This window comes from Eptatretus burgeri, chromosome 3 (genome assembly GCF_056783735.1).
Source record: "Eptatretus burgeri isolate ZD-2024b chromosome 3, Ebu_testis_v1, whole genome shotgun sequence".
Lineage (NCBI taxonomy): Eukaryota > Metazoa > Chordata > Myxini > Myxiniformes > Myxinidae > Eptatretus > Eptatretus burgeri.
In genome coordinates this window covers 54,483,752-54,500,568 of record NC_140963.1, presented here as the reverse complement: position 1 = coordinate 54,500,568, position 16,817 = coordinate 54,483,752, and the positions used below count along the sequence as shown (strand labels likewise).

General features: G+C 46.5%; 1 protein-coding gene across 2 annotated transcripts in view; it reads right to left on the bottom strand.

Moving 5' to 3' along the window:
* Window positions 1–16,817, bottom strand: part of SPC25 (SPC25 component of NDC80 kinetochore complex) — a 49,888-nt gene that overhangs the window by 27,901 nt on the left and 5,170 nt on the right. The window contains exons 3-6 of one of the 2 annotated variants that reach the window (XM_085873440.1): window positions 14,009–14,074; window positions 13,691–13,837; window positions 831–935; window positions 336–434 (exon numbers count right to left, since the gene is read on the bottom strand). In XM_085873440.1, coding sequence (XP_085729566.1) covers window positions 336–434; window positions 831–935; window positions 13,691–13,837; window positions 14,009–14,074 — 417 coding nt within the window. The remainder of the gene's footprint in view (window positions 1–335; window positions 435–830; window positions 936–13,690; window positions 13,838–14,008; window positions 14,075–16,817) is intronic. The other variant, XM_085873441.1, reaches the window with a different exon arrangement.

Genomic DNA, 16,817 nt, shown 5'->3' with positions numbered 1-16,817 from the left:
ACACACACACACACACACACACACACACACACACACACACACACACACACACGTGGAGGTGGATACTTTGACACCTAGTAGGTCTCTGTTCCATCTCCTGGAACCCACCCACGTGTGGAGATACTGTCGCAGCCATCAACTGCAACGCATGCACGCACACACCTAACTCCCACTGTGCAGGTGCACCCTGATGAGTGCACAAAGACAGCCATAGATGTACATGTGGCGTTCATATGAGCACTCTTGTAAACCGTATCTGTTCGTGGTGAAATAAAATTTCACAAGGGCATGCTTAGAATTCACCAAATCGGTACTTTGCACATTGAAGTCATTACCTTCAAGGCCACCATCAACAGGAAAGTACCACGTGAAACCAAAGGTCCTCTTTGGATCTCTAGCATCAATGTTCCATAAGATAAACTGCAAACGTTCTCCTGGTTAAAAAGAAAAGAAAAGAAAGGGGGGGGAGGGAGGTGGTGGAATAATTAAAATAAATAAACAAATAAACCCATCAGGCACAACAAAATCTCGACATTCACAAAACGCTAGTTAATGCAAAAAATAAGTTGATAGTGGACACCTTCCTCCACGGGTGCAATATGGAGATATAACATTTGGGATGTTACGTAGTTGTATCCGACACAATCCTGGGTGATCAATGTTGCATGCTGCTTATGAGAATATGGAATAACATTTTCTCTTTAAAGCTGATGTTGATCTCAAAGCACAGAAACTGCCATTTGATCTCAAGGTCTTGGAGGAAAGAGGGGTTTCACATTGTGAGCAACAATCTCACAAACTTTAGCAAAGAATGTACCATTCCAAATCACCTTGCAAGCGCCGGATTTCAATTCCAAGGAGCTCTGAGAACATGTCAATATAATAGAGCAGCTCTGTATTCTTCTGAGACATCTTCTGCTCATTTGCAGCAAGTTCTGATAACACAGGATAGCAAGTACAGCATATGACATTAGTTCCAATCAAAAGGCTGAAGCAAAACTCAAGCCAGGCATAGCGAGGCTATTTACCAAAATTTTTCTGGCACTTTACTGAAGAGTTACCTCAAGTGGACCTCAAAATTGAGATAAAACTTCAATCGCCCAAATATCACCTGTAATTAACGGTGAGGAAAATCCCAGAGTGAATCATCATGATTGACCTGCTCAAGTGGCGTAAGTAAGCCAATGGAGTAAGCCACTCAGGGCCCTGGGATCCGATTGCCTACCCGAGGAAAAGATGGGATCCTGTCCGCAGAGTCCGGAAACAGGTGGGTATCCTGTCTGTCGAGCGCACATGGGTGCGATCCCATTTGTGGAGCCCGCATAGGGCCCCGAGATCTCTTTGCGGAGTCTCATAACAGGTGGGATTCTGTCCATGGAGCAAATGGTTTCATGGAGTTGTCCGATTCTCAAGTCAAAATAAAGCCAATCTTATGCATTGCAGATTAAAAAAAAAAAAATTTAACACCAGAATTTAAAACAGCAAATTAAATCAATTGCATTTCAAATTTATCTGGAAAACATCCCACGAACATAACTGCCTGCAAATAATAGCCAGGGGTTTACATGGACAAATTGCCTCGGTGCACACCTTTCGAGGTTGTGTCAACAAAGTATCCTGGATGTGCAAGATAAAAACTTTTTTTTCTTTTCATATGCAGCACCTGGCTGCGGTGGCATAATTTGCTGGGGGGGGGGGGGGGTCGGGGGTGCTGCTGATGCAATGCCCTCTTGTAGGTCAGGGCAGGAATTTGTAATTTGTTCACGGTGCCAGAGACAGCTCACCTACTCTTCGCGAAGGACACGTGGGATCTTTGTGGGTCTGGAGAAGATTTTTGAAGGGATTTATTAAGTCTACCATTTTGATCTACTTAAGTTACTTGAGCGGAACGAGCTTTGCAATCCCTGTTAACATTCAAGAACGAAACGTTGCTGCCAAATATCACAAGGATCGGCCCGGCGGTTTGGCCGAAGAAGTCAAAATAGGAGACAGACGGATGGATGGACATACCCTACCCAGGGACTCGTAAATTACATGCAACGAAGTAGCAGTGTGAAGCAAGTCGAAAAGAGCAGGATCAAGAGGATATCAAGGAGCTTAAAATAACAAGTGTAAGTGACACAGACACAGCTATATATTCAATGATGAGTTGATGTTCTTGCATGCAAATAAAGCCAAAGCAAAGACTTGTGAAAGCGTGACTGCTCCAGTAATCTTGTTGCTGATGAGCAAATGGTCTCAATTGGGATCAGCAAAAGGTACAGTAGAGTAGACAATCTTTGATGCGCACAAATCCCAATTTTTGACAGACCAGTGCATCCAGGCAAAAAGAGTCCACACCCGCGAGGTGGTCCTTCATCATCCGGGAAAGAATTGTTGATTGATAACATTTTGATTTTTGTGAGTTAGTGCAAGTTTCTATTCTTTTCTCCCTCTAAACCTTCTGTATCCTCTATACTACATCTCGCAACACACAAAAACAAGTGCAAGTGCAGGGCTTCTTGCGGTTTATCAAAGCTTCCCCCCTCCCACTCCCTATTTGCTCCTCCCAGGCGTGGCACCGCCATGACGCCGCTCTGCCAATCAGGAGCGGCCACAACAAAGGAGAAGTTTCTTCTGAACAGCCAGGACAGGGGATGGAAGAGGAGGAATATAAGGAGAGATTAGCAAGGCGTTTGAAGCTGCTTTTTCATCTTTTAATCCTGAAGGCTTATGATATTTCTCTCGTCAGGGTCAGTGCAGTTCGTCTGCGCAGTCCGCTTGAGTCTGCAATCCGAGACAGAGCCTTTGCCCTTCCACTTGCTTCGACTTTTCGTTACAGTCTTCAACACCTTACACCTCTCCACTCATTTCATTTCCACATATGTGCTTTCCTACAGACCACAATGACCCTTCTTTGCTTTTCTTTCCACGTACTTTTACTGACACACTTACAGACTCGGGGTGCCTTCTCCGCACCGAGTCCATCGCCACGCTGCCTCGGGGTACGCTGCCTGCCCTCGCATCAACGGAACGAGATTTCTTGGAGCCACGTCAAATCATCGTGTTGGAATGAACCTCCCGCAATTTTCCCATATGACCGTGAGTTGCCCAAGGAGGGGAAGAGGGACCACAAAGGAGGAGGAGGAGGAGGAGGAGATTGGGACCATACTCTGTGCAGAGCGTTGGTGCTGCCTAAGCAGTCTCCTTGGCTATTGGGCACAATCCTGGAAGGGTCGCCAACTCCGATACAGGATACCAGCAAGCTGGCACTCATTTTGCCGACCTCGGAAGGATGACAGGTCAAATTAACCCGACCTGGTATTAGTTTAACAGCTGAGCGGGGTTTGAACTCAGGACCCTGGGATCCCAAGCCCACCATCCCAACCATTCAGCCAACACCAGGAATCAAGGGAGGTACCAGGCAACACCAGGCAACACCTCCCACGATGGAGGTGAGCCTGAATCGCTGAACAGTGGGCCCAATTCCCTCTACAGAGGTTGTTGATGGTGTGCGAGACGCATAATAGACCCACACTTAAATTTCATACTCTTTTCCCAGACTTCTCCCCCCTTCCCAGATTTCTCACCCCTTCCCAGATTTCTCCCCCCTTTCCCAGACTTCTCCCCCCCTTCCCAGACTTCTCCCCCCCTTCCCAGACTTCTCCCCCCTTTCCAGACTTCTCCCCCCTTTCCAGACTTCTCCCCCCTTTCCAGACTTCTCCCCCCTTTCCAGACTTCTCCCTCCCTTCCCAGACTTCGGAGGAGGAGAAAGGGTGGAGGAGCTAATTGTGAGCCAACGGCCATCCATATCTAGTGCCCAACTGTGTCTGCGGATGTCCTCCTGCAGTTGGGTTACTTCTTATTAGGAGGTTGGTGGCAGGATTTGCACTCCGGCCACCGTAAAACCCTTCATTCCGCAAAACACAAAAACGCAAAGAAATCTGAAAACCTACTCAGTGGGAGTTTCCCTTAGCAGGGCAGCTCACCGGATGACGGCATTGGGTCAAAGCTTTCGGGACCCCCAATCTTTGATGATAGGAGGGAAACCACGGGGTAGCATTCCCAGGTCAGATTGCGGGAGAGTGTGTCGGAGTGGTGCTGAGGTGTCGTCTACCAGACAACGGTCTTGTTGGGTTAACCTGAGGCGGTCCCTTCAGGTGGGTGCCTGGAATGTCCTATCCCGAAGAGAGGATGATCACCTGTCTCTGCTATCATCTGAGCTCAAGCGTTTGGATATCGGTATTGCAGCTCTCTCTGAGGTTCGGAGACCAGATTGCAGCGAGATCATGGCGGGTGGTTACACCTACTATTGGTCTGGTTGCTCTGACGGTTACGATGCCCAAGGAGTTGCTGTAGCTGTGTCTATTAAGCTGACCCCAATGATAATTGAGGTAACACCGGTCAACGAGCGTATTATGAGATGAAGGATTCGTAACAGCATGGTTTTGAGACACGTGTTAGTCCCCATGGGTCTGGAACTATGAACCAGAATAGCACTAATTTCCTTGACCTTGCAAGAAGTCATGGACTTCGGGTGGCCGGTTCATGGTTTCAGCGCCCACAAGGTCATCGCTGGACTTGGTATTCCAACGCTGGCGGTGTGGCAAAGGAGATTGACCATGTCCTCGTTGATGGTTGCTGGAGGATGATCCAGAACTGCAGGGTCTACCGGAGTGCTCAGTTCCTCAATACTGACCACCAGCTTGTTGTAGCAACTCTGAAGTTGCACCTTAAATCCAGGAGAATGGTACCATCCCAGCCTAGGCTGGGTGTTAGCAAGCTCAAGGATGAGAGGGTAGCTGAGGAGTTTGCGAACAGGCTGAGTGGAGATTTGAGGAGTCTGGGTGCTTTGAGTGGTCCTGAAGAGTTGTGGAGTACCTTCAAGACCACCGTCCTTGATGTTGCCGGTGGATGTCTTGGAACTCACCGCAGAGCAAAGAAGAATTTTGTCTCTCAAGGGACACTGGACACCATTGACCAGAGTCGCAGGGCCAGGCTGAATGGCAGAGCTGAGCTGTTCAGGGAGCTGAGGCGTAAAACTGTACGTGCACCAAGGGTGGACAAGGAGGCCGATGTGCGAGGAATCTGTGAGGGGGTAGAGCATCACCCGTGGTCAAGGGATTCTTGCCCTGCTTACAGGGGAATTCGCGCATTGCATTCATCCAAGCTCATCCCTCGGTGTAATGCAGTTAGAGCAAAGGGTGGTAGGCTCTTGACAGAGGAGTCCGAAGTGAAGGCCCGCTGAGCCGGTTACTTTGAGCGGTTGTACCAGGTTGATCCACCAGCTGTCAAGTTGGACGTCAGGGGTGTTGCAATCCCTGTTGCTGACCCTCCAAACAACTGTGGTCCACTTTCGCTTGTGGAAACACAGGCTGTGGTGAACCAGTTGGAATGGGGTAAAGCTCCAGGGATCTGTGGCATCCATGCTGAACTTCTCAAGGCTGGTGGAAATGCTGCACTCGTGTCGTTGCATGCAGTTCTGTGCTCTGCTTGGAACACAGGCATCATCCCAACTGACTGGAAGAGGGGCCTTGTTGTCCCTCTCTGGAAAGGGAAGGGTGATCGCCAAGACTGCAACAACTACGGGGGGGGGGTGGTGACGCTGCTCTCATTGCCGGGCAAGGTCTTTGCTCGGATAATTCTTGATAGGGTTCGCCACCATCTGCTTGAGCACCAGCGTCCTGAGCAGTCAGGCTTTACACCAAAGAGGTCAACGATTGACCGTATCCTTGCTCTTCGTGTCCTCACCAATCGCAGACGAGAGTTTCGGCAGGGGCTGCTTGCAGCCGATGTTGATCTCTGTAAAGCGTTCGATTCAGTGAATCGGGATGTCCTCTGGAGGATTCTTGGTCTTCGTGGGGTGCCACCAAAACTGATCGATCTGATGTCTGAACTCTACTCTGGTACTGAGAGTGCTGTGAAATGTGGTGATCTCCGACTTATTTCCAGTTGTTACTGGAGTTCGCCAGGGGTGTGTGCTGGCCCCCACACTTTTCAGCACTTGTATGGACTGGATTCTAGGGAGGATGTCGGAGAGATCAAGCTGCGGTGCATCGTTTTGGAATGTCAAGATCTCTGACCTTGATTTCACAGATCATGCAGTCATCTTTGCGGAGACTTTAGATATCCTTTTGGGGGCCCTCGAGGTGCTGAATGAGGAGTCGGAGCCGCTGGGATTATGGGTTTCCTGGGTCAAAACTAAGATCCAAGCTTTCAATGACATCTTGGATGCCGCTGTCCTGTCTGTCTGTTTGGGGTGAGGATGTTGAGGTCGTGGAGAGATTCACTTTCCTTGGCAGTGATATTCATGTCTCTGCTGGCTGTGTCAGAGGTCAATAGACGTCTGGGTCGGGCCTGGGGAGTCATGTATTCACTGGATCATGGGGTGTGGCGCTGCTGGTACCTGTGTGGGAGGACGAAAGTCCGAGTCTTTAGGTCCTTGGTGCTTCCAGTCTTGCTCTATGGATGCGAGACTTTGACTCTGACCAAGGATCTGAGATGGAGACTTAATTCCTTTGGTACCAGGTCTCTTCGGAGAATCCTTGGCTATCGCTGGTTGGATTTTGTGTCCAACGAGCGGTTGCTGAGAGACTCAAATGAGATTTGTTACCTGCATGGTCCGTGAGTGTCAGCTGTGGCTGTATGGACATGTGGCTCATTTTCCTGACGCTGATTCTGCTTACAGATTCTCTCAGCGAGGGAGTCTCGTGAGTGGAGGAGGCCAATGGGCTGACCACGTTCCTCGTGGTTGCAGCAGGTTGATCGGTATCTCAAGGAGATGGGGATGGGCCAGGCATCTGCCTGGGGGATGGCCAGACGGAGGCCCCTGGGGTACCGACGGAAAGTGGACGCAGCGACGTGCTGCTCTGGCGCATGCTCCCATACCTGACCTGACCAGACTTCCTCCCCTTCCCAGACTTCTCCCCTCTTCCCAGACTTCTCCCCTCTTCCCAGACTTCTCCCCTCTTCCCAGACTTCCCCCCTCTTCCAAGACTGTCTGAGTCCTTCCTTCGGATGTCTGGATCCATGTCGAGTGCACTGGCACAAAGTAATTTTTTTGAAGCATCGGAGGGTGGAATTGTTCATGTAGAGGTAATGGGAATGTATACATGCTGTAAAATTTTTAATAAGCCTTTCTTTACCCTCCTTTGAATTTTCCCACCACAATTCCCCAACTGCCATCCTTCCCACCATCCTCCCATTTGAATTCTCCCCATCAGCCATTCCTCCCATCATTTCCCACTCAATTGATTGTGTGCAATAAATTTCTGAAAGTGTTGATTTGAGTCTCGACTTTTCCTGCTCGGGTTTGATCAAGGATATTGCTCCAGAGACAATTGTGCGGAATACATAATTGTAGTGGTAGCCCATCGAATGCATCACATGGCGTTGCTTCGCTCAACCAATCAAGTAGCCGCCACAGTCGCCGGCACGGTTCCCCATCTGCTTCATTCATCTCACAGGTATGGTAAACCGATCCTGGTGTGAAGATGCGGCCAGGGGTGAGTGTTGTCAAGTGGTCTTATTATAGCCACGCCGGGTTTGGAGTTATCAGCCTGCGCGACCTTCACAATATTTTCAAAGTAATGCTAAACGGAAGGTTTTTGAAGATGTCAAGGAAGCAATTTCTGTTCTACATTGTTCAAGTATATAATTCTGTTCTACATTGTTCTACATTGAACAATGAAATTTCTGTTCTACATTGTTCAATCAAGCACCTTTGGTGCAAAACTTCCTCTGGAACATTCCAGGAACAATACAACGTCATATAGGCTATATGGCATTTCACACTCCTCGGATTATCCATACTTTGATTAAAGCAGCGTAAAAAACAAACTTGAAGGGGGCGCCACGGGCAAGGTGTTCGAGATCGAGAAAAATGGTTTCAAGACTTAAGGTGGGGAATGACCTCAAGATTATGCATAAAAAATATTGTCATCCGAACTCTCAAAGTTTGGGCGGTCGTATGATTTTTATGTCAAAATTCGAAATTTTCTAAGTTCGTGACCTTGTGACCGTGACCTTGTGACGAAAATGAAAAATAGAGCTCTGTTGGCCTATGCAGGTGCCATTGGGCTAACCAAATACCCAAACCCCTGCCAGATTTGACAAACCCCCTAGGAGAAGATGCAAATTGAAATCGGCTTCCCCCTAAAAACACAATTCGCAATTTTCTAAGTTCGTGACCTTGTGGCCTTGACCTTGTGACAAAAATGAAAAAATCGAGCTCTGTGGGGCTATGCAGGTGCCATTGGGCTAACCAAATACCGAAACCCCTGACAGATTCAACAAACCCCCAAGGAGAAGATGAAAATTGAAATCAGCTACCCCCTAAAAACACATGTTTTTTGGGCGTGGCTCCACCCATAATGGGCGCACCACGCCCATTTTCAGGAAAACACAACTAGATCATGATATAAACCTCCCACCAAAATTTTATCAGGATCGGATCAAAACCCACGGAGCTATGCACGGGACAGACAGACAGACGCACAACAATAATGAATATAGTGGTCACTTATTTTTTTTTCGTGAAAATATTTATTCGTGAACCAATTATAAAAGCTGTAGGAAAAAAAAACAACTTTCTTTGGACGTTTACCGCCGTTGATGCACAGTCTTATTTAACACGTTAAATTAGTTTTTATGCCCCTTATGACATCCCTGAAAAACAGTTAATTTCCTGTTTGGAATGATTTTCAATTTTGTTTGACTTCCAGACAGGCAGACAGACTAAAGCGAACACCATACTCCTCTCTGCACATGCACAAATGGGATGGAATTCTGTGCATTTTGTCAATTTCAGAGCCAAAGTACTGCTAAACTGCAGGTTCATGTTCCGATTTATGTTCTGCAGTGTTCAAAACATAAAATTCAAATGAAACCACAATGGCAGTCGGTCGATCTGCAAGGCTGAAATTATTTATTTTTGGATACATTGTTGAGGTTTGTGGAAGTGGTAGTATTAGTACACTGAACGGATCAGACCAGGCAAAAATGCTACAGTTAGAAATATAGTATATGAGAGTTGTACTCTCATATACTACAGTAGTCCACATAGAATTACTACAGGAAAGGAACGTTATTTTTGCCTGGCACACATAACATGACAAAACGAACAGCTGAGAGAGGGGGGGGGGGACACACCGACAGAGTTTAAGGCCAATGTAGAGGCAAACTTGGACAAATAATATAATGGGTGTGGGGAGGAGTGAGTGGCAGGAGAGGATGTATTGGGTGGACAAGATGAGGAGAGAAAACTGGACATTTGGAAGAAGGAGGGATTGGGGTGGGTTAACGAGGGTAGAGAAGATCATGGTTTTGGATTAGAGACGATCGAAGATGGTGGTGAACAGCGGTCTTGAAGACCAGGAGGGAAGAATGAATTTTGAAGTGAATGTAGAAGTTGGTTCCACAGGCGGGGAAAAAGAGGAATGAATGAGTGGAGGTGATTAGTGATCCTGGATTTAGGTAATTTCACCAGAAGGGGGGTTGATGGCGGACCGGGTTTGCACTGCAGAAACCTGGGGGGGGGGGAGGGTGGGGGACAGGATGAAGCACAAAGAGAGCAGAGGATGCAAGAGCAGAAAGGAGGCGGGAGAAGACAAAGACCAGCAACCTGTCTACGATGGCAAGGTGATGGACCCATAGTCTCAGCTCTTCATCGCGGGAGATTCCAATAATCTGAAGGGCCTTGGTTTCCATGGTGTCAAGCTGAGCAAGATGCGAGGCAGGAGAGCCAGCCCAGAGGGGAGTGCAGAACTCCATCAAGCTACGGATGAAGGCTTTGCAGGTTGATAGGAGTTCAGATGTGCCAAGGAAGGACTTTTTTTAGATGGAGGATGCCCATTTAGCGGCAGGCTTTGGAGGCTAACTTTGAAATCTGGTTTGCCGAAGAAAGATCATGGCTTATCGTGATACGTAAGAGTTTGAATGACTGAACCTCCTCAAGAAGACCGATAGAAAGTAGATGGGGGGAGGGGGTGGTTTCCACACGGTCCTTTCAGACAGGGAGAGCGAGAGCGTGAGATTTATCAGGATTGAAAGACATTTCAAGTGCTTGACCATCTTGTGATTTTATCAAGGTCTGAAAAGAGGGAGGAGACTGCAGCCTGCTTACCTGAAGGATGAGGAATACCACAGCACAGAGTGAAGTCATCAGCAAACAGATTAAAAGGATTTTCTAGAGTCAGAGAGATCATTTATGAAGATCAGGAATCGGACTGGGCCCAGAACACTGTCTTGGGGCACTCCAGCCTTGACAGAGAGGGGTTGAAAGGATTCCGTTGAGCCACACGTTGGCCACGATAGCAGAGGAAGTCAGTAAGCCATGTGAGGAGTTGGCCTTGGATTCCATCGACAGAGTTTATATTTTGTATCTCACTGACAGGCCGGATCTGCATCCGGACCTTTACCAATCATCTTGTTCTTGTCACCTATCCAACTATAACCATGTTTTGTCATAACCCATTCACGTTTTGAAATATCATGCTATATTGTCACGTCTGAGGCTCCGTTAACATGGTGTGCCAGGAGTGCCGGGACCTTTTGTCCCAGAAAATGTCCAAACGGTCTCTCACTGCGTTTAATTATTATTCCTTACCGTTCCCCAAGATCATCCAAATGAACCAAAATTGATGGCACGTGCATGGGAGGCAGAATGCTCAAACACATTTTCTTACCCTTTAAAAGGTTGATTTGTAATGAATATGGGGGAAATAACATAGACGAGACAGGCAGTTCATAACAAGCCAATCAAATCAAAAGACACAGAGGCAATTGGAGCACACAAACTCGTCTACAATGATGATAAATAAAGGGTGAAAACTAACCGATTCTCGGCACCATAGGACATTTTTACAAACATTAAGTTTTGCAGGAGGGGATTTCCCTTTGTCTACAATGTAAAAATTGTAAAGGGTGGAAGGCGATGATCCAGCCCATACTGGAAGCCAGGAGCAAGATGACAAGAGCCAGTGATGAAATGAGTCAAAAGACGAAGGCAGAGATGAGACCAGCCAGCCATGAGGAGCGTCAGTGACGAACAGCCCCCCAATCAGCCGTCGTGACACTGTCCTTTCCACACGAGTCCTCCTGGTCTGCCCTTCGTCATCTCTCCAGGGCCTTCTTCTTCCTCCTCAAAGCGCTTCTAGGCACTCCATGCATGTGGAGTTCTCCTTTCTCTCCGAGACTGCTTCTTCGCCTCTCCAAAAACAGGGTGATACAAGCTTTGGTCAATCCCAAACTTCTTCAGAGAAAACCACAATCATGTTCTGCCTTACAAACTCATCAGTGATCAGCTTCTGGTCCTCCTCTCCCTCTTGGGTGGAGTCCTTCTCCGGGCCATCCCACCCACGGTGCGGTCATCTCTCAATCCAACCCCCATCTCTCAATGGTGAAGAATAACTTTAAAAACGATAGCATATGGATCTTCGTCAAAATCTAACCAATTAGACCGTGTAACACACCCAACCCGTCCACCAAATTTTGTCCGAATCCATCCATAACTTTCTGAAATACCTTGCTCACAGACAAACAGACAGGGGTGAAAACAATTCTTGTCCAACTTCTGTGGTGGAAGTAATCAGGAAGTGAAGAGAACGAAAAATGCTTGATTGGCAGAATAAGCTTAACCAAGACGAAGACAGACTTTACGCCCATCTTGGTCGAACTTAACATGAGCAGGCTTACTCAGGGGCACAGGACGGATGAATAAATAATACAGAAATAGAGATGAGTGTTAAGGGGAGCTTTCCTTGAGGTGCCCGTGAGGCGCACATGGGGAACCAATAAGCTGGCAAGCGAGAGCCCCATCACTGCAGTTGTGGCTGCAGTTGACATGAATTGTAACTGGAATGACTCGTATGATGGCTGGCACTGACCACGTTCTCTCCTCTCTCTCTCTCTCTCCTCTTGTGCTTCTACTGTACAGGGTGTTCCAAAACACCTGGACAACTTTGCTTGTTAATGTATTTAGCACCAAAAATGATGACTCCACAGGAGAAAGCTCAGTGCCGTCGAATGGTTCATCGAGACGAGATCAGACACGCAAGTTCAGTGTAATTTCCGTACAAGGTATACAAGGAATCCGCCATTGTGGACTAGTATCAGAGAGTGGTACAAGAGCACCAAGCTGTCGACGATGGAGACTGGAAGTTGTCAGAAACAGAAAAGTCCCGGTCGACCAAGCACAAGAGCAGCAGACGTTGAACGGGTGCGTGAATCATTTCAACAGAATCCCAGAAAAATCAATCCGATGCTCATCCATGGAACTGGGACAACCAACCACCACTTTACACAGGATTTTGCATGAAAGACTGAAGCTTTGTGCCTATAAGGTGCAGATTCTGCAGGAACTCAAACCAAAGGATGGACCCAAGCGTAAGGTGTTTGCCTTGGAAATGCTCAGTTGCATAAAGGATGATGAAGATTACCTGAATAAGGTAATGTACACAGACGGAGCTTGCTTTCATGTATCGGGGAAGGTGAACCGGCACAATGTGAGGATATGGGGCTCTGAAAACACACACGGCAGTCCAAAGGTCAACATGTGGTGTGGCCTTCTCCATGACTGCTTGGTTGATCCGTTTTACTTTGGGGAGGATACAGTGATCTCAACAATTGACATGAACATGTTGGAAGGATTCACCTTCCCACAGATTGAAGACCTGCAACCCAATATCATTTTTCAACAGGACGGCGCCTACCCCTCTTTGGGCCCTAGTCATTCGAGCCGCCGTGAATGAAAAATTTCCAGGTTTCTGGATTGGACGAGATGGACCAATCGCTTGGCCCCCACGATCACCAGACACAACTCCTCTTGATTTTTTTTTTTCCTCTGGTGGTTTGTCAAAATATGTTGTCCACAACACCAAGTTGGCAAACCTGCAGGATCTTTGTTCTCGGAGCAGAGCTACACGCGCACTGGTGGATGCAAACAAGCTGAGCCGAACATGGCAAGAACTCGTGTACCGCCTTGATATCCTGTGCATGACAAATGGAGTTCAAATTGAAGTGTATTGATTGTGTGCACAAAAATTTCTGAGTTTCTGTATCAGATAAACCAAAGGGTATCGTTGTATCCTTTGCGGTTCTAAATGTATGAAACGAACAAAGTTGTCCGGGTCTTTTTGGAACACCCTGCATCTTCTCTTTCACTCTTCCAGCGCTTCTCTGCTGTTGGCTGCTATAGCCGCCACAGTGTGGCCACCACCCCCATCCTTGCGGGGTGACGCTTCCCACCCCACCTCCCTTCAAGGGTCACGCTCGGACTCCCGCGGTGACAAAGTTGCTGACGTGTCTCCGCCATGTCAATGCAGCTGCATCAGAGGCTACTCACGTGGGCACGCCATTTCCACGCAGTTGCGTGACACTCGCACGTGTCGAACCACAATTTTGACAAGGTCGTGTGGCGAGGTGAGAAGTTACAATGGGGAAGGGTTAGGAATGGTAATTGCAGAGGAAAAAAAAGAAGAGGGGAAGACAGACACAGGGACTATGGAGACAAGGAGTTTCCTTCACAACTCTTCTTGATTGTTGCTCGGCTGGAGTTACAAAACACTGATTCTACCATTCCTTATAATATAACTGGCCCTTCGCCTCCTCCTCTTCCTCCTCCTGAAAATTGGTCTCACCAACAACAAACAAACAAACAAAATCAAATAAATACATAACAAAGAAAGCCCCAATGATAAAATAGAAAGCTTACCATGTCTCTTTTCAATCAACTTCTTTTCTTCATTCAGGAGTAATATTTTTGCTTTTTCAAGTTGCTGCTGACGATTCAGGATCTCTTCTTTCACAGTTTGCACTTCCAGAGTCAGGCTTACAGTTTCGCTGGTTGCATTTCCCATCTCTGAACATCAAATTCGCACAAACAAAAGAACCCCCCCCCCCCCAAAAAAAAGTCACGAGTACCAAAATAAGGCTGTTCCAGCAGGACAAACCATCACAATTCATAGCTGTAATGCACCAAAAAAAAAAAAAACCAGCAACAAACCCAGCGATCAACTGAAGATAAATTTACCTGCTTCTGTGCTCTCCTGTTTCTCAACAAGCTCCCGCGTCTCCTTGGTCAGCAAATAAGTTTTGTCTGGGTAATACAAAAACCATAACTATTTATCGATTTAAAGGTTCTAAGTCGAAAAGAAGTGCAGAAAAGAAAGTAGGTGACGAGGCAGAACACTTTTGAGCATTTACGTGGATCACATTGCGAATCAATTTTTGTGACGGAGCAATGTCCGAAAGCCTCGTACTCAAGGCATTCATAAAGACTTGCATGGAATGTCAACACGGATGGGTTTTCAAAAACATACAAAACTAAAACACAACTCCATCCATCCATCCATCCATTGGGACCATACTCTTTGCAGAGCGTTGGTGCTGCCTAAGCAGTCTCCTTGGCTATTGGGCACAATCCTGGATGGGTCGCCACTCCGACACAGGATACCAGTAAGCTGGCACTCATTTTGCCGACCTCGGAAGGATGACAAGCTGAGTCAACCACACCTGGTATTAATTCAACAGCCAAGCAGGATTCGAACTCAGGACCCAAGGATCATAAGCCCACCACTCTCGCCATTAAGCCAACACGAGGCATGAAACTCGGTAGAGCACATAACTTCGCCAGGCTGAACAGTTTATGCATTGTATCCCACTGATAGGCCGGATCTGCATCTGGACATGAACCAAAATCTAATCAGCTTGTTATTATCACCTATCCAAATCATCCACCAAGTTTTGTCATAATCCGTCAACAACTTTTTGAAATATCACGCTGTATATTGTTTTTGGCCAATCTCTCAAAGGTGATGACTTAAAAATAAAAATCGTTCTCGTCTCAAGATCTTCACCAAAATCAAATCAATTAGTCCTTGTCATACACCTAACCTGTCCACCACATTTCATCCAAATCAGTTCACAACTTTTTGAAATATCCTGCTCACACACAAACAGACAGGGGTGAAAACATAACCTCCGTTCACCTTCGGTGGCGGAGGTAACAAAACACCGATCTCAGGAAGATGTAGTGCAAGGAATATGCGATACTCCGAAAGTGAGTTCTCTTTACCTCCACCACCAAAGGTGAAGGAGGTTGTGTTTTCACCCCCTTCTGTCTGTTTGTCTGTGTACAGGATATCTCAAAAAGTTGTGGACGGATCCGGATGAAATTTTGTCGTTTCGTTTGTGACAAGGAAGAATTCATTAGATTTTGGTGAAGATCCAGATCTGGATCTAAGGACTAAAATTTTTAAAGTGATTCTTCACCATTGAGAGAAAGGGCTAAAAATTATATATCGCACGATATCTCAAAAAGTTGTGGACGGATTCGGATGAAACAACCCGGATGGACAGGTTGGGTGTGTCACATGGACAAATTGATTCGATTTTGGTGAAGATCCGAATCCGGATCCGGATACGAGAATTATTTAATTTGGGCCCGATATGTTCTCGTGGATCAGGCATTACGTAGCGGAGGTATGCGCTCCACCGAGTGCCCTTCTAGTTTTCGACAGTTTCGATTGCGCATAGAAGAACGGTCTCACACACAAGCACACACTCTCATGCACAAAACTGTACTTGACAGCAGACAAAACATGGCCGGTGACCTTGGGGGAACCCTCCGAGTGTAACCTGGGGTGCCGGTGGCACCATATGCTGGCAGCACTTTTCTCTCCCGCTGAACACGAGGAATTCAAAATCTGATCATTTCATTACACCGCGCACACGATGGGAAAAGTGGGGTTCAGCAATCCATTCACTTTGTCTGCCTGTCTGTCTATCTATTTGTGTCTGTATACAAATGTCAATTTATGATCGAGGAACAACTTGACTTCGATTGAATGTTATATTTTGAACATGAAACAGAAAACGAACCTGTAGTTTAGCAGTACTTTGGCTCTGAGTTCGTCCCAATCGTGCACGTGCAGAGAGGAGTGAGATCATTTTTTAACCTCCGCCATCTTTGAAGATGGATGGAGGTGACTGTTTTCACCCCTGTTTTTGTTTGTTTGTGAACAGTATTACGGAAAAACTCCTCGACGGATTTCGACGAAACTTGGTGGGGGGGGGGTTAGGTATGGTCCAAGGATCATGCCATTAAATTTTGGACTTGATTCCCCCCCCCCTAAAAAAAAAATTAAGAGAAAAAACATTTTTTTTTTGCATTTCTATATGTTTTAAGTGATTTCCAACACCCCCCCTAATTTTTTTTACCCCCCCCCAAAGAAAATAGAGAGAAAAATTTTTTTTTTTGCATTTCTACATGTTTTAAGTGATTTCCAATCCCCCCCCAAAAAAAAAAAAAATTGTTAGAGAATTTTTTTTTTTTGCATTTCTACATGTTTTAAGTGATTTCCAACCCCCCCAAAAAGAATTGTTACCCCCCACCAAAAAATAGAGATTTTTTTTTTTTGCATTTCTCCATGTTTTAAGTGATTTCCAACCCCCCCCAAAAAAATTGTTACCCTCCCCAAAGAAAATTGTTAGAGAAAAAAATTTTTTTTTTGCATTTCTACATATTTTAAGTGATTTCCAACCTCCCCACCCCACCAAAAAAATTGTTTGAGAAATTTTTTTTTTCCATTTTTACATGTTTTAAGTGATTTCCACCCCCCCCCAAAAAAGATGGTTACCCCACCCCCAAAAAGAACAACGGGTCGACGCGTCACGGGTCGTCCCATGATGCAGTGCGCTCGAGCAGACGCGTCGTTGAGTTACGTTAAGGTATAATTGCATGGAGAAATGGAGATTTTTGCTTCGGTCGACGTTACGATTTTTGATGTTTTGACACAGAATCATCGTAGAAACTTCTGGTTTGCGTCGCTACCTTCTCT